General features: G+C 43.5%; 2 protein-coding genes across 4 annotated transcripts; both read left to right on the plus strand.

Moving 5' to 3' along the window:
• Positions 1–2,335: 2,335 nt before the first annotated feature.
• LOC133893133 (protein ENHANCED DISEASE RESISTANCE 4-like) lies at positions 2,336–6,399 on the plus strand. 3 transcript variants are annotated; one of them, XM_062334100.1, is made up of 3 exons: positions 2,336–2,617; positions 3,924–4,150; positions 4,267–6,399. In XM_062334100.1, exons 2-3 carry the CDS (start codon positions 4,033–4,035, stop codon positions 6,264–6,266), a joined length of 2,118 nt encoding a protein of 705 aa, XP_062190084.1. In that variant the 5' UTR covers positions 2,336–2,617; positions 3,924–4,032; the 3' UTR covers positions 6,267–6,399. The 3 variants fall into 3 exon arrangements, with proteins under 3 accessions (XP_062190084.1, XP_062190083.1, XP_062190085.1); XM_062334099.1 differs by having other exon boundaries at positions 3,962–4,150; XM_062334101.1 differs by having other exon boundaries at positions 2,336–2,616; positions 3,952–4,150.
• Positions 6,400–10,624: 4,225 nt separating this feature from the next.
• Positions 10,625–21,742, plus strand: LOC133893625 (uncharacterized). The gene is given in 20 exon segments (XM_062334700.1): positions 10,625–11,600; positions 11,835–12,029; positions 12,867–12,928; positions 13,032–13,521; positions 14,014–14,214; positions 15,093–15,348; positions 15,780–16,023; positions 16,438–16,598; positions 16,700–17,299; positions 17,465–17,631; positions 17,777–17,990; positions 18,074–18,265; positions 18,545–18,661; positions 18,751–18,996; positions 19,254–19,452; positions 19,761–19,957; positions 20,344–20,495; positions 20,762–21,023; positions 21,107–21,338; positions 21,341–21,742. Coding segments are annotated over 20 exon segments (4,983 nt in total). The 5' UTR covers positions 10,625–10,830; the 3' UTR covers positions 21,367–21,742.
• Positions 21,743–22,127: the final 385 nt, after the last annotated feature.

Below are 22,127 nucleotides of genomic sequence, written 5' to 3' on the forward strand. Positions count from 1 at the left end.
ACGGAAAATCCCGTTCCGTCCCGGTTGCGTTTTTTTTCCAGTTCGTTTTCGTTTTTTTTTTCCCTGTTTCCGTCTATCCTATTTTTATTTTCGTCCGACTGAGAAAATATGAAAGTGAAAACAGTAAAAGATTTTTCTAACCGTTTTCATCCGTTTTCACTCTTACACTCACTTATATTTTTAGTTGAGATTTATCATTTATGTTTATTATATACTCAAGTATCGAGTTAAGGTTTATGTGATTCTTTTTTAAAGAGTACAAAATATGACGTATATAACTCACTTATATCACACTCACGCCTAACACACGCACACGCGTGTATATCCTAAGCATACATGTTACAGATATATTCTCGCTAAACGGGCACGTGTGTGCATACCCCTAACTACTAAGGAAAAACCCCCGATGAGGCTCGTGCGTCGATTCTAGAGATCGAATCCACGACTGGCCGTCCCTGTCAGTCTGCCACTGGGAGTGAACCAACCGAGCTACTGCTCGATCCTAAGGCTTATGTTGTTGTATCTCCGTATCTTGTATTGTTTGAGTCAAATATTGATAAAAAAGTATATATCATGTGAATCGAAAAATCATATCACATTTTTTTTACTTTTAATGCGACTTGCTGATTGGATTAGTTTATTAAACTTATTAATTCAGTATTATCTGAAGATAATATTAAACTTATACATGTTGATATGTCTTGATGGTTCTGTAGGTCGGTGTTTCCATTTTGTGTTTTTTAATCCTGATCGATACTCACATTTTCCCGATCGGATTGGTTCGTTTTCAACCCTCCGATTATGTCCGATCGTTTTTGTTTTTTCCCGTTCCCGTCTATCCTGTTTTCTTTTCCGTCCGGCAGAGAAAATATGAAAGTGAAAATGGTTAGAGAGTTTTCCCGACCGTTTCCGTCCGTTTTCATCCCTAGACAGGACCGGGTGTCTTCCATAAAAAAGGTTTTGTGTCTCATAAAAACCGTAGATTACAGATAGATTTGAATTGTAATGAGGTGATATTAGTATTAGAGTTGTAGTCAAACTCTTAATTCTAGTCTTAATTCTGGGATTTTAAATAGAATGCATCACTGTTGTAACTAAAGGCTGAAACAGTTGGAAAGGAGCGCGCGTAATCATACCCTGAGAACGAAGACAACTTGTTCGAATCTTGTTAAAAAATATCGTGTCTTGTGTGTTGATCTTGTGCTTAGCTTGATAATACTTACATTAAAATCCTAACAAGTGGTACCAGAACTATGAAAAAAGATAAGAAAAAACACAAGAATATGTTCCACACCACATAAGGTTTGCATAGGTCTGAAAAAGGACAGCACAAGGTGTAACATGACGGCGATCGATTCGATCGGTAGATTCGGACACGTCGAACGTGACGATTTTAACCCTAACAAAAACTTTTGGATCAGGATCCAGTGCAGTCGACATCAACTTTGGCAGTCGCGTGATCCACGGCGTCCAAAAGAAATCCAAGGGACCAAAGAAAGGCAGATGACTTTCTCAACAGCCATATGACTTTCTCGTCGGTCATCCGCGCAACAAGCAGGTGCGCGGCCAAAGATCAACACGGATGCACATTCTAGAACGGTTTCAGGTGCCGCGTGTCAAAACTAACATTTTATTTACCTGGCAATTATCAGGTGCTGCTACTTTGGTTTTCCTTGGGTGAGCAACGTTGTGAACGCAAAATGGGCCGCCATCCTCTCTTCTGTTTACGCCACGCTGCTGTGCTCTCGGGAGCAGACTAATCATGCATGCTTTCTGGGCTGGCACACAACCAGATTGGGAGGACCATATTCGAATTGTCCAACTCAACTGCGCCGACCCTACCTGCTTAAACAAAGACGGCACCGCACCGCACCATACCACGCCACACCGGACAATCAGTTAGGTTGTCTGTATTAGAGTAATCCAGTTCGATGAATGTGTATAATTTTTTAAAAAAATATGTTTCGATGTTCGTACGTATTGTTTCAGTTTAGATTGACGCATACAAATATATATACACAGACTAGCTCGAAAAATATAGTTGGATTTACATGTCAGTATTAAAAATCACTTTTATACAATTAACTAATTATACTCTTAACTCTTATATTTATTTACACATAATACTTGCATTTATTTACACGGTTTTAGATTATATCCAACAAATAGAAATTCAACTCAAGACCACTCGGCATGGACGACCCGGCCCTCACCAAAGCACTGCACCACTCGTTTTCGTTGAAGTAGTCGCCCGCACCCTTCCCTGCTGACTGCTCCCCTTCTCTTTTTCCTTCGCCTATAAATACTTCCCATCGTCTTACATGAGCTCAGCGTCTCCCTTCCCTCTTCTTTTTCAATTGCTCGCTTACCGGCAGGCAGGGGCCCTCTCGCTCTCTTCGCACGTACCCGCAGAGCTGCCGCTCAGCTAACTACCCAGTGCCTTGCCCCGCCTGCCTATCCCGTTCATAAATTATTCGCCCAGCTGCCGAGAATCGGAGCCCGGGGAGGCGTATCTAGCGTCCGGGAGTTGGATTTGGAGTCCGGCGATTGGGGACAAGGGAGAAGGCGAGAGCAAGGAGAAGAAGCGTCTGGAGTGGACGGGAAGGGGAAAGGAGAGGTTAGTGGGTGCTTCTGTTCCCATACTTGCCTTGTTTCTTCCTCCTCTCCATCTTTTCTGCTCGTTTCCGAATTCAGGATGCAATTTCCTTCTAGAATGTTTTGGAATTTACCAGTAGATGCAGTGCATAAGGTAGCGTATTAAGTTTAGGAAATTTGGTGGAAATGCAAGAGAGTATTGAGCTTGTTGGTTTATTCTTTGGCTTGAATGTTTTGTCCAAACAAAAGTTTGGATAGGCGTGTCTATCCCGCGCCTGTTTCCTTGTTGCACAGAGGATAACAGAAGAAGGCTAAAAAATAGATTCATCAATTTTGAGTATCTCAATATTTATTTATGAATTTATCAAGATTTAATATATTCATTTAATTATAAGGAAAACAGTGACACTTTCATGCATGCACATAATTTTAACATTTAGATGACAGTAATACGAAACTAACTAAATTTGTTTCATATTTTTTGAGTTTTAGATATTTTCTTATGCATTTTAGATTATTTCAGCCGATTTATCAATATAACTATTATTACTTTCGCTATTTTTCTGGAATTTTGCAAAAAAATTATGTGTATATACACATATGTATGCATGCACATACATGTATGTATATATATACGCATATGTATTTATATATATATGTGCACATATGTGGGACCCACATGAACAATACTTACATTACATTAACTTGGCGTCTAGAACTGCTCCACCTCTTGGCCCTTTAATATATGTAATAGATTACGTGCTCCATCCAGTCACAAATAAATGTTCTTTTAGATGTCGGTATTGTCTCCAAATCATATCTTTTATTACTATTTTTTTTGTGTAACATGGTTATAGAATATAGCAAAGTTATATTATTATAAAACTATTTTCAAGACAAATCTACATGTATCATTTTCAAATATCTAACCTCAATACATAAAGAGTAATTTGTAGCAAAAGTTTAAAAATGTTGACCAAAACGACACTTATTTATTTTTGGAGTGAGTTTTATTTTTCTCCTTGAATTCTGTACTTGTACAAGTTAAGTTAAGCTGAAATGAGTAGTGGCCTAGTGGCAGTTCTGTTTATTCAAGTAGGATTAATGAGAGTTTTGAGTGCACTTATTTGTTTACCTCAAGGACCAGTTCAGACGTTTCCTAAAAAAAAAAAACAGTTCAAATACAGGGGTCGCTTTTACATGCTTACCGTGCATTTTATGCCATCGTTCGCACTGAAGTCAGACTTAGTCTGCTATACACTCCATATCAGTACAAATTTTCGTTCCAGTTCATAGCTCTAACCAGATGTTGCAAATTGGATTAACAGAATGCTAATGAGTTTATCTGTAACTTTTGCCAACACAGGCAGCGTTTCTGATAGCTGATAACGCCCAAAATACCTGTGCTCCGAGTGATGTCCTGGGGCCTGTCGGCTCATGGCAAATTCAGACGCCAGAGGGGTTCGCCATGTGAGATGTCCAAGGTGCTACAGTGTTCTTCAGGAGCCCAGTGCCCCGGTCTACCAATGCGGTGGATGCGGCGCTAGTCTTCGAGGTAAATTCAGGTTTCACTACGATTTTCTACTCTTTGAACAGGAATTCAGTCTAGTTTCCAAGTTTGCGTTGCTCACCGTTAATAGTTTTCTGATGAATTCTTTCGTGCTTGTACAGCGAAAATCTGCGCCGACGACACACATGACGGGGTCAATGATCCCTCTTCAAGTGGCGGCCTGACTCCTCGGAGCAGACACCTGGGTTCCAGTGATGTCGCAAGCACCAGCAGGTCCAGCACCCCCACTCCCGATGCCAGAAGCAGCAGGCACCAAGCCATCGACACGGCAAGCCGACGTGAGACCGGTGGTCTCGTGTCGGCGATGAGTCATGGTTCCGGTGATGTTGCAAGCACCGGCAGCAGTGCTGATGCCACAAGCAGCAGGCGTCAAGGCGCTGACACGACAAGCCGGAGTGAGACCGGTGATCTCGTGTCGGCGAGGAAGCATGGTTCCGGTGATGTTGCAAGTACCAGCAGCACTCCTGATGCCTCAAGTAGCAGACTCCAAGGCACTGGCACGACAAGCCGACGCGAGTCCGGTGATCACGTGTCGGCCGCGAAGCGTGTGTCTGAGCATGTGCCAGCGATCGAGAAGAAGGAACATGATCAGAGTGCCAATCGGGGAGTCTGTAACCACTCCGAAGCTAGAAGACGAAGAGATTCTGGTGATGCAGAGTGTAGAACTAGTTCTCCCGGCGTCAGTGTCCACTTCCCCAGAGGAAGCAAAGATGCTACGTCTGAATTGCAGGATGATACAGAGAAGAGGGGAAAAGGCCAGGCTGAATTACCAGATCCTGCAAGAAAGAAAGATTCAGGTGAATCAGCAGCGCAACCACGGTCCAGCGATCGCGAAGAACTTGCACCCAAATCAGCTCAAGCCGCATCTGCGCAATCTGCACGAGATGTGTTGGGACGGGAAGATGGCGCTGCTGCTGCCGGGGGAAAGGCGCCAAGCCCTTCCCTCCATGAGCTCCAAGCAGAAAACTTGGCGCCCCTGCGGAAGAAGATTCTGAAGATAGTGGATGAGCTGAAAGGTGACCTCACTGAACTTCTCAGTAAGTCTCCAGAAGCCAATCCAACGTCACACGCGCGCCCTCGTCTTTCCAAGCAAGAAGGCTACGCGTCCCGCGCGGCCATGGCATCAAGCCTCCCCGCAAGAGCTCGTCATGCTGCTGCTGCCGTCGACCACCGTGGCAGCGCAGCTCGTGCAGTCAAGCCCGGTCAAGTCGCTGTTGCTCCTCCCCGTGGCTTGCCGTCGCGACGCTACCGCCGGTGCAGATCCGATCCATGCTGCGACAATGTGCAGCCACGATCGTGCCATCACGGTTGCTGCCGCCACCACGACAAGCCGGAGTGTGGCAGCTGCCGAGGACATTGCTGCAGGCCCAGAGCACAAGAGCCGCCAGCCCTGCGGAAGCCGGCGGCGGCCGAGGTGACCAAGAGACGCTCGCCACCGCGAAATCACTGCCGGCCGGTCCTGAAGGGTGCGCCGTTCCTTCTCTGCTCCAGCTGCTTCAAGCTGGTTCAGGTGCCCGCCGACTTTGCCGTGTCGAGCAAGAGCGTGCGCAAGCTGCGATGCGGCTCCTGCTCGGCCGTTCTCTCCTACTCCTACAGGGACCCAGGCAGGAAGAAGCCTCAAGAATCCATCGATCACTTCAGCACAGACGGTTCCGAGGTGCACGGCGGCAAAGGCTACGCACCGCGGGACCCTTTCGCGTTCCTCGATGACTTCGGGCACGGGGTTAGCTACTCAACGGAGGACGAGCAGCCCCTGCACGTCTCAAGAAATACGTCGTTCGACACCGTCGACGGCGTGACCGGAGCGCGGTGCAACAAGATGCACCGGCTGATAGGGCACGGATCGGCGACCGAGCTGCTGCGACACTCCCCTGACCTGTACGAGAGCTTCGACGAGCGGACGACGCCTGAGGCGGGACAGGATGACAGGAAAGGGAAAGGTGTTTGCCTTGACACTGACGACGTCGCCGGTGACGATGACTCGGATGAGGAAGACAGCGATGCACTGAAGAGATCAGCGGCGAGAGGGTCTGGTTGGCCACTCCCTAGGATGCCCGGCAAGGGGGTTCCTGGACTGGGAGCCGTCAGGATCAAGTCGTAGCAGGGAAGACTCGTATATATTGTGCAGAGATAGATGCAGGTGTTGGATTTCTAACAGTATTTTCAGTTGTTAGGTCATCTCCAGCAGAGCAGAGGTAGTATTTTTGCAGAGACTGAGGCTATCTCCAACGGAATCTTCAAATCTGCAAATTCTAGTGCTAAGTACTTTGCAGTCTACTGTAGCACTGGAAATTCATCTTCAATAAATCCTGTATCCAGTGATACAGTACTGCTACAGTGTTAGAGATAGGGGATGCTGTAATAGTATTTTGAGGATGTGATGTCCGTTTTATTGCCGCGGCCCAGCCCAGCCTTCGCCTGCTTTCGGCCCAGCCGCCCGCGCGCCGCTGTCCAGTGGGACCCGCCCATCAGCTCCATCGTCCCCGAATCCACCCCGCCCCGTATCCAAACCGATCCCGCAGCTGCCGCGCCAAGTCCGATTTCGCCGGCACGTCCGCCCTACGCGCTGCGCCTGCGCAACGCCTCGCGCCCTCCCCTCCGCCTATTTAACCCCCCCAGCGCGCCGCCGCCTCATCTGCCCCAATTGCCGAGAAAACCCGAGCTCGCCGAGCGCCATAGCCGCCGCCGCTGTGCTCACCGAGCCAATCCTCAGCGCCCGAACCTCCCCGCCGTGACCAAGCGTGCCGAAAGCTTCGCAGTAGCGGGAGGAGCCCGTTTCGCTGCTCGGCGACGCTTCTCCGTCGCCAGACCAAGCCGTCATCGCGCACCGGTAAGCGCCGCCGCCTCTCTCCGTCGTCAGCGCTCCCCGAGCCATATTACGGTTGATTGATGCCTCCTCCGTCTTCACATGCCTCCCTAGAAGCTTTCCCGACTGCCAATCGAGCCGCTCCATCATCGTAGCGGCACCTTCACCAAGCTCCGATCCCGCCGCCGCCTCTCGCCGTTGGAAGCCACCCCGACGTGGACGTGTTGCTCAATCGGGTTCGCCGTCGTCTCCTCTCCGTATTCCGTCGCTCGCCGTCGAAGTCCGGCCACCGGAGCTCCACTCCGGCGACTCTCCGGTCAAGCACCGCCGCCTTGAGCTCGCGCCGCCGACCCGAGGAGGAAGATTCAAGGTTAGTCGTCGGATCCCCTTTGAACGCTCCTGATTAGATCGCAAAATACCCTTTCGCAACCCAGTAGAAAGCCGCCACGTGTCCCTCTTTAACCCAGTCAGCAGCCGAGACACGTCAGCGCGCCACGTGGATGTCCATGTCCTACGTGGCAGAGCCAAGTCAGCATTGGATGCCCAGTCAGCAGACCAGTCAACCTGTGACATCAGCATTTCGCATTAATTAGGATTTTCAGTATAAAAAGAATTCCACCTATTCTCTGAAATTAGGGAGATTTGCAAGGAAACCCCTAGGCTTCACTATTTTTGCATATAGGCCCTTAGATAGCTCTGGATAATTGCAATTAGGCCACTGGACTATAGGATAATTGCAATTAGGCCCCTGGATTTTAGTAATTATGTTTAAGTCCCTGAACTTTGCACTTAAGCCCCTAGAACTTTCTGTTTTTTTTACAATTTAGTCCTTGCAATCTTTCAGAAAAGCCCATGTAGAGTAGAATTAGTGCAACTTTTCCATACGATCTCCGATTTAGGTGATTTTCGCGCTCCCGAGATCGTAGCAGCGTGTACTTTCCGTTCATAGCCTTTTTAGAGTTAGTTTCTCCTGTTTAGTGTGTTGTATTTAGCTGTTTTGTTATTTCTTTCCGGTGTGTGCTTCGGCTTTAGGAGGAGAGCAGGGTGCCAGCATTCAGGATCAAGTTTTCGAAGATTCTGAGCAGCCAACTTACGAAGACAAGTGTCCTTGATCACCTTGATTTAACCATAGATCATTATAGTTTACTCTTCCTTAGTTGCATGCTTGTCTAATTTTGAAATCCCATAAATAGGGTTTACTAGAATTTGTGTGGCCATTCCTTGTAGCCTCTTTTGGGGTTTTTGGGTCCTGTAAAAGGGTAGTCATGCTAGTGCAGTCATGGATTAGAATTATTATAAACTTTGATTAATAACTATGAAACAAGTACTTGGGAGAATTGATAATCTTGTAGTAACTTGAATTTATGGATCCCAACTGGATAGCTAGTATGTGGTGGAGCTACACAGTAGGGTTTGTGTACGTTACTGTGTGGGATCCTAAGGACCGGTTCTTGGAGCCTGAAACCTGGCAAAACAGCACAACCATGAGGCCTATATGGGTACGGCCTGGCTAAGTAATTAGTGTTTTTCACATTCTGTACGCGCCAATGGTTGGTTCAGTGGCACAAGAGGGGGCCTCTGCATTGGATGGGATCCCTGTTAGCGGTGAAACCTCAGTGGGTGCTTATAGATGTGGAGATACTTTGTAACAGCCTTGTAGTGAGACCCCGGCCATACACCCCGGAAGTGTAAGGCAAAAAGGGAATTACGACTCGTGGGTAAAGTGTGCAAACTCTGCAGAGTAAATAAACTGATCGATCAGCTGTGCTCACGGTCAAGAGCGGCTTGGACTTCTTCAGGATTAGATGGGAACTTTAAGGGCTGGTTTTGGGTAGTCGGGTGGTGGTACTCCCGATGAGTCGGTAGCCGGATATGGGGTATCTGGTGAGTCTGGTAGTCGGATGGAATCCGATAAGTTATGTTCTTAAATTGTTGGAATAAAAATCTAGTAAATAGGATTGCTAGGTTGTTTGAGTCTGGTTTAGCTGAGCATAGTCGCAGTAATCCCCAAGTTGACTTTTCCTTGTCAATAGCCTGCATGTCATATTTTTTCTCCACTTGCTGAGTACTTTATGTACTCACACTTGCCTTTTCCCTACCCTCGGATGCTGCTCAGAAGGTGAAGTCTTCGAGGAAGTCCCGGGCGGGGACGCTGATTTCTAGAAGGAAGAAGGCGTTGATTGAAGACCATGTCCTAGGCTGGTGTTTCCCCCGGACAACGCCTGTGGATGGATGGGTGTTCCGCTGCCATTTGAAGATTTATTAGTATTTTCTTTCAGACCTTCGGGTCCTTTTGTAAGGAATGTTTACGTTATTTAAGACACAGTTTATGTTATCACTAATGACGTCGCTGCATGTATGTAAAACTTGATCCTGGCATACATGTGGAATACATCTGGTTGTTTCCTTTAAAATCGGGTGTGACAGAGGATGAAAATTTAAGGTAACTGTTGGAGATGATCTGACTGTAGCAATACTGTTTGTAGAGGCTGACTGTAGCAACACTATTCACAGAGGCTGACAGCGGGCCCGGAGAGAAAAAAGAGGAGTAGAATGTAGAAAATAGGGTAGCTGCTGGAGATAAAAAAAAAGGGATGCTATAATAGTGATAGGGGATGCTGTAATAGTATTTTTGAGGATGAAAATTTGAGGTAGTTGCTGGAGATGGTTTTAAAATTCTTATAGGTATAGCGATTTACCATTCATTTAGGTGTGATATTGGATTGATTGTTTTCTTTAATGTGATGTTGTATAGAGAAATGTAAATATCCAGCATCCTGAATCTCAGGAAGGGCAGGCATGTAGGCCTTGTTACGGTAACACCTGAATTTTTGAAAGGAAAAACAAAGAAACCGACCTTAGGGTCGTACTCGATTCGGTTACAGCCGCCGCTCAATCCCCATTCGATTACAGCCACTGCTCAATCCCCACCTTAAAACGCTCTGCACTGAGTCGAGTCGAAGCCCAAACCGTAATCCTAGTGTTACACCGCCACCGTCCTTCGCCTCCTACGTCGGTAGCCGTCGTCGCCGGTTGCCTTTATCATCCGACGATCTTGCAGGCGGTGGCTTGCAACGTATCTTGCGGGTGGCGGCTAAAGGTGGGCGAAGGGCGATGATAAGTGGTAGCGGGCTCCGTTTTCAGCCTCCTAGAGACGGTGGCGCGCGAGGTCGCCAGAGCAAGGACTCGAGAGAGGGAGGCGGGAGGGAGATGACTCTGAGTGGTGGAGAGGTGAGCAAGCGAGGGGTATTACCCCAGTGACAATAGTAGGTAATTTTTCTCTAATTTTATGAGGATACTGATAATAATTTTTTGTGGAACATCATTTTTTTACCTACTTTACAAATTTACCTCAGAGATAAGAGGTGTGTGGTGGTGATATGTGTCCATCGGTTGCTGAAGATAGATGACATGATAATTTTTTTTTTCGTGGGCTATTATAAAAGTTGTAAAAGTTTTATCATTAACGCTCATTCCCCACTCTCTCTTCCCTTTATTAAAATTTCACCAAAATTTCACCAGAATAAAATGTCTAAGTTCTACGATTCTCTTTACTCTACACGTAAGACCACAAAACAGAGAATAAAAAATAACCAAATTTAATTTTTTTTACATATTTCAAAAATATTTGTAAAACAAAATTGAAATCCCTCCCTCACTGTCCTCAGTTCGTCCTAAACCTCAACGAGAAAGAAAATTACTGAGGTAAAAGGAAGGCCCCCAAATCCCCAGTCTCCACCACCTCATCTCCCATATCCTCAAATTTGACTCCGAAGCACCGCAACTCCGCGAGGTTTCTTAGAATTTCACCAGCTTGCAAAACCCCATCGAATGGTTGAGCAAATCGCTTGAAGCGCGCATGGGGAGGAAGAAATCGCGGCCGGTTCGAGCGCTGGGCGCCGGTGCTGCGGCCGAAGCCGACCCCGACGCGCCGAGCACCACTGTATCGAAGGGCGAGGCGAGGAGGGACGTGCGCGTGGAGGTGGACAAGGCCACGTGGGGTCTCGCCGACAGCGACCACCGCGACATCGCCGAGGTGGTCCTACGCGACGTGAGTGTCTCCGGCGAGGGACAGGAGTCGTTGGAGGAGGCATTCGGGGCGTCAGGGTTCTCGTTGCGCCTGTGGGTGCGCGACGCGCCAGGGGAGGGATTCAGAATGGGCCACTGGCCTGTGATGCCCTCGGATTGCGTGGTCCTGGAGTGTGTCGTCCATAGGGATCGTGAAGGGGAGCATGGAGGTGGTGTTGTGGTCCTCTCAGGGTGTTTCGATGGCCCTGATGAAGGTGTGTCCGGCCTCGCCCATTTGGTGAGCCTGAGATTCGTGACTCTCCGGGTTCAATCGTTTGGGGCACTGCGGTATATGGGTGAGTCATTTAGGGTTAGAGTGGAGGTGATGGAGCGGGCGTTCGGCGCGTGCAAGTCGCTGCTGGAGGTGGCAAGGCATCCTTGGAGGAAGAGCTTGATGAATATGATGGCTTGGCTGCGTCCTGAGGTCACGATGTCGGCTGCGATATATGGAATGGATGGTCTTATTCTGCCGGTGGATGCTGGTGGTGCTGCTGATTGCGCACCCAAGAGTGATTCACAGTTTGATCTTGCTGCTTTCTATGAGGCCATTAAGCCTTCTACGTAAGTATCTAACATCTCATGATTATTCTAAGCTCATAATCATGCGCTTCACGAAGTATGTGAAAGCATTTAAACCAATATAGGTTCCCTCTGCTGCTGTTATGGTATAATATATATGCCCGCTTGATCAGAATCTACAATTTTGGGTTATACAAAGCAAATTTACGAGTATTATGATGTACCATACTTTTTCTGGCTGTTGTATGATACTTCTGTTTTACTCCTTATTGATAGTAACGCGGGAAAGTTGGAAGGGGAGCTTCCTGATTTACTTCCTCACCTCAGACCATATCAACTTCGTGCAGCAAACTGGATGGTTCAACGTGAAAAGGAAAATACACCCTGTCAAGAATATGTTCATTCTGCGCCATATTGTGTTCCAATAGATTATATTCACAAGAATTCCAGGATGTTCTACAATCCTTTCAAGTAAGACAGTGTAGAGATGCTAATAATCCCTATTTTCTGTGGGATTGCTATATTTTCCATCCGTCTGCATGCTTGTTTCATTATAATGGTTGATATGTTTGCAGTCTGTTACATTAGTTATTCTTGGTATTTTGTCACCATCAAGGACGCAAAAGAAAAAAATGTGCGATGATATTGGGTAGTGTTGTCTGTAAGGACTAAGGAGAAAGGCTTGTGGTTGCTGTCAAGTATGGTAAAGTGCTTTCTTTGTGTGCGCATGTCAAGATTTTGTTTGGTTTAGGCAATGTTCCCCTAGGTGCTAGGCCTTATAAGCCACACACAAGTGAAGTACTAGGCATTAGCAAGTGGTAGCTAGAAGCAGCAGCCGAGCCAGTCCAGGGAGATAAAGGTGAGCGATTGGTGCAAAGGGGGAGGAGCGGTGGTACCTGGAGCAGCATGGGGGAAGCGATGGTGTCCAGTGGGGAGGAGCAGTCCTGTGCTGGGGAGGTGGAGGCGACGGGAGCAACATGGATTTGGCCAGTGCAAAGGTTGATTGGGCCGCCGCTTATTGTGTGGAGGCACCCTCCCTGCCTGGACTGCTGACTATTGGTGAAATCGGGGGCGGGTGGTCGCTGCTGAGCACCTAGGTGGCCTAGGCGCCTTCCTAGGATAATACAGGATTTAAGATTTCATTGAGATAGAACTCAGCTATTGATAATATCATATATGCCTTGCATATCTGTTGTCGTACTCAATCAACCTGTTTTCTAAGCGTATGATTTCTTCACGGCTCTCTTGATTTATAATTTATTAGTTCATGTGAGTACCGCAAATTTTCACGCATCTGTTACCTTGCAGTGGGAATATTTCATTGCAACCAGAGCCTTCTCCTCCTTATACCTCTGGCGGAATTTTGGCTGGTATGTCGATATCAAGTGTGAACACAATTTTAGTGCTTTGATGATTTTGATCACTATGGATAGTTGCCGCTAACATTCCTTTGGTTTGCTTAATTGATTACAGATGAAATGGGCTTGGGGAAAACAGTTGAGCTATTAGCTTGCATTTTTGCCCATCGTAAACCACTTTCGGCAGAATTTTCTATCTCCCAGAACAAAACAGAAATAGATCAAATAAAGAGGCATAAAGTAGAAAGGGTTGAGTGCATATGTGGAGCTGCAAGTGAAAGTTCTGCATATAAGGGTCTATGGGTCCAATGCGACATTTGTGATGCTTGGCAACATGCCAATTGTGTTGGTTACTCACCCAAGGAAGATATACTTTTTGATGATAGTGCTGAAGGTGAAACGTTAAAAAATGAAAAAAGTGCCATGAAGTCAGGGATCAAAAGGAAAAAGAAACTCAAGTGTTCCATTGTAGAGACGGAAGAAAAATACATTTGTGCACTGTGCTTGGAGCTTACTGAAGCAGCTCAAACTAATATATTCAGCCATGCTACATTGATAGTATGCCCAGCACCAATATTGGCACAGTGGCACTCTGAGATAATCCGGTATAATTTCTTTTATCCAAATGTTAGTCGAACAGTTCTGTGCCCTTATAGTTTTCGAATAGCAGAATCAATATTTTCAATGTTTCGGAGGCACACATCACTATACCGAGATACTTACTGTGTAGCACTCTATATGCCGCTGTTGCTTTCATTTTTTCAGATGCCTGTCTCTTTCTTTAGAGTGTAGGGGGATGATTTTGTTCTCACCGTGTCAGTCACATAACTCCCAAGTCTTTGCTGCTTGTATTCAGATCACTCTAGAATTTTTGCAACTGGTCAAAATCCTTCTAATGGATCTATAAGAATTAAGAGTGCCCATTATTGCAAGCTTTTAGAATAAGATGCTTCCATTCTAGTATGATCTACTACAAAAATTGAAGCTCCAAGTGCCTTATCCAGTTTCATTCTTTCAATGTTTTGGCTTACCTCACTTATATAGTGTAATTTTCTTCATACCATGATAGTGCTGACAGATGTTTTCTTTTACTCTAGACACACGAGGCCAGGATCTCTGAAAGTTTGCATTTATGAAGGTGCAAGGAACTTGGTCTCAGCTACTACCTGTAAAATTGATATGACTGAGATAAGTACTGCTGATGTTGTTTTGACAACTTATGATGTCTTGAAAGAAGATCTATCACATGATTCCGATCGGCATGATGGTGATCGCCGTTTCTTAAGATTTCAAAAGAGGCAAGTAATATTTACTTTTCACAATGAAGGTTGACAAGATAGGATATAGACTGATTCCGGTAGTTCCAAAACTGAATTGAATGGAAGTCTAAACCTTCTGTAAATAATAGAGGACATACCATTTTTTTCGTGTCGAGGTGTCCGCTGGGAAAGGGTGGGTGGGGTTATAACAAGACAGCTAAGGCTACATCTCGAAATAATGAGTAACAGGGTTATATGATCCAAACATGTGCAGCTGCTTATGGAAAGATACCAATGTGCTGAAACTACCTCGAACTTGAAGTGTAGCTCATGGTTCATGTGCTTGGATTGCTAATCTCCACGTGTTCCTATTGAAGGATAATTCTTTGAAGATCCACGCTTCCTAGATTTTCAAGAAAAAAGTTAGTTGCATGTTTTTTATGTTTGTATAATTTTTTGTAATGTTCTTGCTTGCATGTGTACAATAAATTGCTTTTTTAATTATTAAAAATGAATTAACGAGGGAGCTCAGCAAAAGAAAAAAAAGAAGACAAACAAACGCAAACACAAACACAAACACAAACGCAGATACAATAAATATAATAGAGTTGATGTACCACACCAAATTAGAGATTTGTGCAGCTTCTCATACTTTTATCTTTATCTTTTTTTAAAAAAATTATGTTGCGTCATGATTTGAAGCTGAAAGGATAATTGATTCGAGCTTATTTTCTACTTAGAATCAGGGTACACTTATAATAGCTGAAATAGGAGTGAAGTAGCTTGTTTGGTCTGAATATTCCATTGAGTGCTTATGGTCTTGTAAGCATCCCATTTGTTAGCCCAGGCATGCCATTTATGCAAAAGTTAAAATAACTCTGGCTGAACCTCTGCTGAACTGTCATTACACTCTCTAGATACCCAGTCATTCCAACTGTCCTGACAAGGATCCACTGGTGGCGGCTTTGTTTGGATGAAGCTCAGATGGTAGAGTCCAGCAAGACTTCTGTGACTGAGATGGCAATGAGGCTAAATGCTCAATACCGTTGGTGTATCACAGGAACTCCGATACAACGCAGGCTTGATGATCTTTTTGGGCTTCTATGTTTTCTTAGGACAAGTCCGTTTGACACATATAGATGGTGGGTGGACATTATTAGAGACCCGTATGAGGTACTTGCCTGCCACTGGTAACTGTTCGTTTACTACATGCATACAATGGAAGTATTTATTCTGTATTGTTCATCGTTTATAAACTGTTAATCACTTGCCCAGACTGACAGAGCACACCATATTTTCATGCTGGCGATGATGGACGTAGTGAACTACAACAATCGCATGGGTCTTACTGTTGGCCCATTGGTTCTTCTTACCATCTGTAGGTTCATACAGTCTAAAAACATAGGCAAGCATATCTTATAAAGAACTAAAAAACCTGATGATACAATGACAATTTTTTTCCACGCAAGATACAATGACAGTTTTACTGCAGGTTCTTGTTACCATCTGTAGGTTCTTATAGAAGGTAGGCTTCGATAACCTTTTTTCTTGGGATAGTTGGATCGAATAATTATTTTCCTTTTTCTCACTGAATTGAACTGCAGAGGGGGGATGCGGTAGCTATGAATTATGCACACAAGTTCTTTAAGGAAATCATGTGGCGCTCCTCCAAAATTCATGTCTCAGATGAGTTGCAGCTGCCTCAGCAAGAAGAGTGTTTTTCATGGCTCATCTTTTCTTCAATTGAAGAATATTTCTATAAGAAGCAGCATGCAACTTGCATGGACCACGCACATCAGATAATTAGAAGTTTAAGAAATGATGCCAACAGAAGAGAATCGACATCAGGTACTTTGTCCACTAAATCAAGTATTTCTTGTTTTCAGATTAATTCTGCAGGGTCAGTGTTTGCATGCCATTCCATAGGTATAATGAGAAAGAAAATTAGTTGGTAAGGACACTGTTTATAGTAGAGAATTATAGAAGATAAGGTGCTGCTATACTTTCTGCCTCTTTTTTTTTCTTGTTTTCTTTCTCTCACTCAGTCTCCACATGACTGGCTAATGAGATAATTTACTATCTGAAATTTCATTTCTTTTACTCTCCATATCCCACTCAGAACAAAGCAACAATGTGTACAGTGCACCTCAGAGGGATTTGTGGATGATAATTAAACATGTTGTTCAGTTGCTGAATAGTTGCCACGCTATATCCTTTTTCCAAAAACCTTAAACTTCTTTTTATCCTTTCTTGTGTTTGTAGATTCAAGTGCTCTATTAAATGTGTACCTCTCGAATAATGACATAGCCAAGCTCCTTGTTCCACTGCTGAAACTTCGGCAGGCTTGTTGCCACCCGCAAGTGGGGAGTTCTGGTCTCTGTTCCCTGCAGCATAACCCTTTGTCGATGAATGAAATTTTACAGGTGAGTAACTAAGTGTGTTACAGTCCTGAGTTGCCACCTAATCTTTTAGTGCAATGCCTTAACAATGTGCTCAGTGTTGCTGGTGATACTTTTGTATCCAGGTTCTTATTGGTAAAGCGAAAGTCGAAGGAGAGGAAGAGCTTAGGAAAATTGTTGTTGCCCTGAATGGTCTTGCAGGAGTAGCTGTCATTGAACAAAGGAACCAAGAAGCTATCTCTTTGTACAAAGAAGCACTAGCTTTAGCTCGTGAAAATATTTATGATTTCCGCGTTGACCCTCTGTTGAATCTTCATATCAACTACAATCTTGCGGAACTGCTTAGAACTAGTTCTGAATATTTACAAGAATGTCCATTAAATAATCAGCCATCTGAACTTGACAGCAGACGAAAAAGAAAGGAAATTGGTACTGCCGAGTCAGATCTACATAACATAAAGCGAAATAAAATATGTGTAAATAGTGTTTCGAGTTTGGCAGCTAATGGTTTAGAAACATCTGAGGAAGATGAAAATGTTATTGGACAAGCATGCACAACAGAAGAGGTGGATGCAGAGAATTTTGCTGGATGCCACTCATCATCTGATTGTTTCTCTGATGACTGCTTGAGGAAGACTTGCAATGCAATCACAGAAAAGTACTTGTCAGTTTTTACTGCAAGGCTAGTAGTAGCACAGAAGGATTTTAGTGCAACATTCACTGAGGTTTGATCATTCCATTACGCTTCACTATATTTTTTTAGTTGCACCCAGCTACCTTAATCCATTTATCTTTTATTGTCTCCTATTATATTCTTAATCCTTGGAAAGTTTTATGTGATTCCAGTCTTCCTCCTTTCTACCTCATACTGAGTCTCCACCTACCTTTAGGTCTTGGATCTCACTAGAGAGCTACAGAATCAACATATGACTTGGTGGCTGCATGCTTTGGACTGTGCAGAACAGAGTAACGGTTCTGCCGACGAACTCATCAGGAAGATTGATAGTTCTTCCACTAAGAGCACCACTGGATTGGGTTCAAGGGGAGTATCTTCCAGGTCTGTAGCAAACTTGTTTCAGTTTGCCCATTTAGTTTATTCTCTATGGTACTTATGGTTATTTAATTCTTCAAGAATTTGTATAACTAAATAAAATATTTTTGTTAGTTGATAGCTAACATGGTTGTTTTGTTCTCTTTCACAGGGTTAAAACTATTGCTGGCTTAAAATATGCAATTCAATCTGATATTGATTCTCTACAAAGTTCAAGGCAGCAGCTGATGGATAAACTTTTGGAAGTTGACAAAACAATGGATAACCCAAGGGATGAAGATATTGAGGGTCAGAGATATTGTCCAAACTGCTATGATGGTACTGGTTCTTTATGTATCCAATGTGAACTAGATGAACTCTTTCAGGTAGTCCTATGCGCCAATGCTCTGAGGTATTTGTATCCCAATGAAATTGATCATGTATTAATGTATCTAATCATTTCATTTAGAGGTATGAAGCACGGCTGTTTCTTGTTAAGAAATCGAACAATGATTCTATTATTGACTCAGTAGAAGAAGCACAGGACCTACAGAGGCGAAAATACGAGTTGAATCATTTCTTCCGTAATAACAGAACCAATGAGGGATCTGAACCTGGCGACAAGAATAATAATCCTAGGTCAGCTCGAGAAAACATACAGGTATGTTCCACACTTCCATTTCTGCATATAGTATAGTTAAATAGTCGTCACCATGTGTCTTCTAAGATCCGTATCGATTAGTCCATCCGCCTTTGCATTCTATCAAATACTTGTCTGATATTATTTACATTATTAAGCTGTGAAAGACATTACAAGGTTCGTCGCCACATGTGGTTTCATCTGAACTATCTTCTATCCTACCTGGCATTCAAAGCAACCAATAATGATCCATTTATGTTTTATCTAATATTATGTTCTTTATACTGTCAACGGTTACAGGTCTACAGGCATCCTTCTCGAACTGAGACTGCATTGAGGGTTATCCGAAATCACTCAAAGACAGTATTGGAAAGACAATATGCTGTAATTGCTAAAAAGCATTTACTTCTTTTTGAGGTAAATAATGTTTCTTTTGTACATGTTCAAGCTGCTTATTGTAATTTGTAATACTAACTTACACATTTGACTATGATATGATAATTTAGGCTATGCGCAAGGAGTTTTCTCAAGCAAGATTTTTGTCAATTGCTCAAACCCAATTATTGCGTGCTCATGATGAGATCAAGATGTCTATCTCAAGACTGCAGCTCAAAGAGGAAGATGACGAACCTAGCGCTGTCAATATTGTAACTAGAGAAGAGCTCATACCATACAGTGTCCAGTTTACTAGTGAAAAATTCGTGTCTCTGTCATCTTTAGCTCGTATTAGAGGTCAACTCCGGTACTTAAAGGTATGTAATAACTTCCAGTAAAGTTCTGCTTTGGATCTTCACATCCTGGTCTACAATTTGCATACTTGTTTGTTTCCAAAAGATTGCACCATGATATTATCTCCATATGGGTAGCTCATTATTTACTTGGCTAAAGATCATCTTGCTACCTCTGTTATGGAGTCTTGTTCTTCTTGCATGACTCCTTGTTAATTTACATACATGTTGCTGATTAGTGCTTTTTTAGAAGTACTGATTGTATTTGCACTTACTTTTAGGGATTGGTGCAATGTACCAAGAAAATACCGTACAAACATGGTGAATCATTGCCTAAGGCAGGCAACGCTGTCGACACAGATACTTCATGTCCTGTCACAGGGCATTCTGATATTAGCAATGAACCATGCCCTATATGTCATGAGAAGTTTTTTGACCAGAAAATGGTTTTCCAGTGTGGTCATTTCGTATGCTGCAAGTGTGAGTACCCATGCATGTTGTCTTCAAAATGATATGCTAGTTATATTATTCGAAAACATGCTCAAAGCTACTTCAATTGAAGAAAAGCAGTAAGTAACATTAATGCTTGCTACTGTTGGCTGCTGTTAGCTACAACATGTCTGTCAGGTTTTTTTGTGTTGTGGAACTGGCTTTAGCATTTTTTCCCCTTCTGATAAGTATAGTGCTGCCCTAACATCAGGATGAGCAATTGATTATTCATGCCAATTGTTTGTTCATATGATTTATAATGGATCCCTGATCTTCATGAATTTATGTCCTTCTCCCAGGCTGTCTTTCCATGACAGAACAAGCTGCGACACAATTTGGGAAGCGTAAAAAATGGATTATGTGTCCTACATGCCGTCAACGTACAGATCTTGAGAATGTTGCTTTTGTAGTTGAGAAACATAATGACAAAGCTTATACAAGTGCTGAAGATTTGGGAGAAAGCAGTATTTCTGTCCAAGGGTCATATGGAACGAAGGTATCATTATATCTCCTTACTTTTGCTTGTTCTATCTGTTCTGTATTTAAACTCTGTGGTTAGTGCCTATTTACTTGTAACTTGCAAAACTACATTTGGAAAGTAGGACCTCTGTGTCAACGCAGCCAAGTACATAATTAGTCATGTAATCCGATAAGATGGACAAATATGACTATATTCTCAAGAGATTTTCAAAATGTTATTATTCAAATACACTCTTACTGTGTTCTTTGCAAAGTGAATGAACTTGATGTTAAATTAACTATTTGCAGAGCAAAAAATATATGCCATATACTTAAGCAAACTCTAGCAACTCAGGTTTGTTGGGTTATTGTATGTTGAAGTTTGGTGTAATAGTCTCATTCTGTGCTCTTTTTCTGATGAAGATTGAAGCTGTCACAAGAAGAATCTTGAGAATCACTTCAACTGATGGAACAGCTAAAGTTCTTGTTTTCTCAAGTTGGAATGATGTACTTGATGTATTAGAGCACTCCCTTGCTGCTAACAACATTTCTTATGTACGGATGAAAGGAGGAAGGTGAGATACTCAATAGCAGATGCATGCTTAGTTATTTCTTTCATCGTGCTGAGCTCAGTATTGCTATTTCATCTCGACCTACACTTATACGCTAGTAGATAGTTCAATTCATATGAAACTGGATTTCTTGAAGTTTCGTTGATTGACTATTTTACTGTTACTTTTCTGGTCTTGCTGTTAGATGCTTATTATCGAGGAGTACTCCTCTACATGCTTCAACATTCTGAGCGATGAAATAACTTACTGAAAGTTCATTTTCACTTCAGAAAATCACAGGCGGCACTGTCCCAATTCAAAGGTCAGGCGAGCAGTATAAATGGAGAGGAAGTGAAAAGGACAGTCTCCAAAATGCAGCCTGTTCAAGTACTGCTGATGCTTATACAGCATGGAGCAAATGGTCTCAATCTACTGGAGGCACAACATGTTATTCTAGTGGAGCCATTACTAAATCCTGCGGCCGAAGCACAAGCTATCAGCAGGATTCATAGAGTTGGGCAAGACAAGAGCACATTTGTTCACCGTTTTATAGTAAGCACTACATCCTGTTCTCCTTTCTTTCATTTGAATTAATTCAATCTTGGAAAAATTCTAATGTATTATTTCTCTTTCAGGTGAAGAAAACAATAGAAGAGAGTATCTACAAATTGAACGGGAGCAGAGCTGTCTGCTCTACGATAAACCGTAAATCCAAGAACTTCAAAGACGAGCCTGTTTTGACGCTGAAGGATGTCGAGATGCTATTTCCGATGGTAGTGCCTGATCATTCCCTGCAACAAGCGAATCAAGATCATGATGATAGTTTGAGGAGTTTGCCTCCATCTGTTGCAGCTGGGTTAGCTGCTGAAAAAAGGCGATCAATGGAGCAACATGACAACCAGCAATAAGTTGCATATGACTTCTCTTCCGCAATTAAGGTTTCAGAAGGTGAATCAAAGAGCTTCGAGCCGTCATTGTGGCAGTTGTAATAACTTTATTGGATTACTAATTCTCCTTCCCAGTTCTAAATTATCTTAGCATATAGAAGAAGGCAGCAACTGGAAGGATATACTTCGGTCATGAAGCTCCTGCATCTTGAGAATCTGACTTTTAGAATGGTCTAGGGCATCCACTGTGGAACCAGTGAGGTTGTAACTTATTTTAGGATTGTTAACGTGAAACACGAAGCTGGATACTGTACAGAAGAAATACAAGTGTATTTAACCATATCATTTTTCCTGGAGTTTGAATGCAAGTGCCATGTCAACTTATTTCAGGTGTACATGTTCATAAACGTTGCCTCATTTAGGCTGCTAATCGAAAGGTCGGTTTCAGATCATTTGTGGCCGAACAAGTGCTTATTCTGGAGTATAATTGTCTGTTGTCATACGCACACGTGCTAGTTTTTGGTTTGTTTGTTGGGAGTCTCCTGCTGGAAGTTCACCTAGATGTAAAGCTTTGTGTTATGGGCATGGTTCGTTGTATGATTGGTTTGTGTTACTGATATCGTGTTCCCTAGGGCGTCTGATTGTTGCTTTCTTCATCCGGGCTACGCTCACTTGTCGCTGCGGTTTCCTACGTCCACTTGCGTCGAGTGCTCATTCGGCTATGCAAAGTCGACAAGGCAACATTGTCTTTTGACTTGGCCATTTTCCT

This window comes from Phragmites australis, chromosome 15, assembly GCF_958298935.1.
Source record: "Phragmites australis chromosome 15, lpPhrAust1.1, whole genome shotgun sequence".
Taxonomy (NCBI): Eukaryota; Viridiplantae; Streptophyta; class Magnoliopsida; order Poales; family Poaceae; genus Phragmites; species Phragmites australis.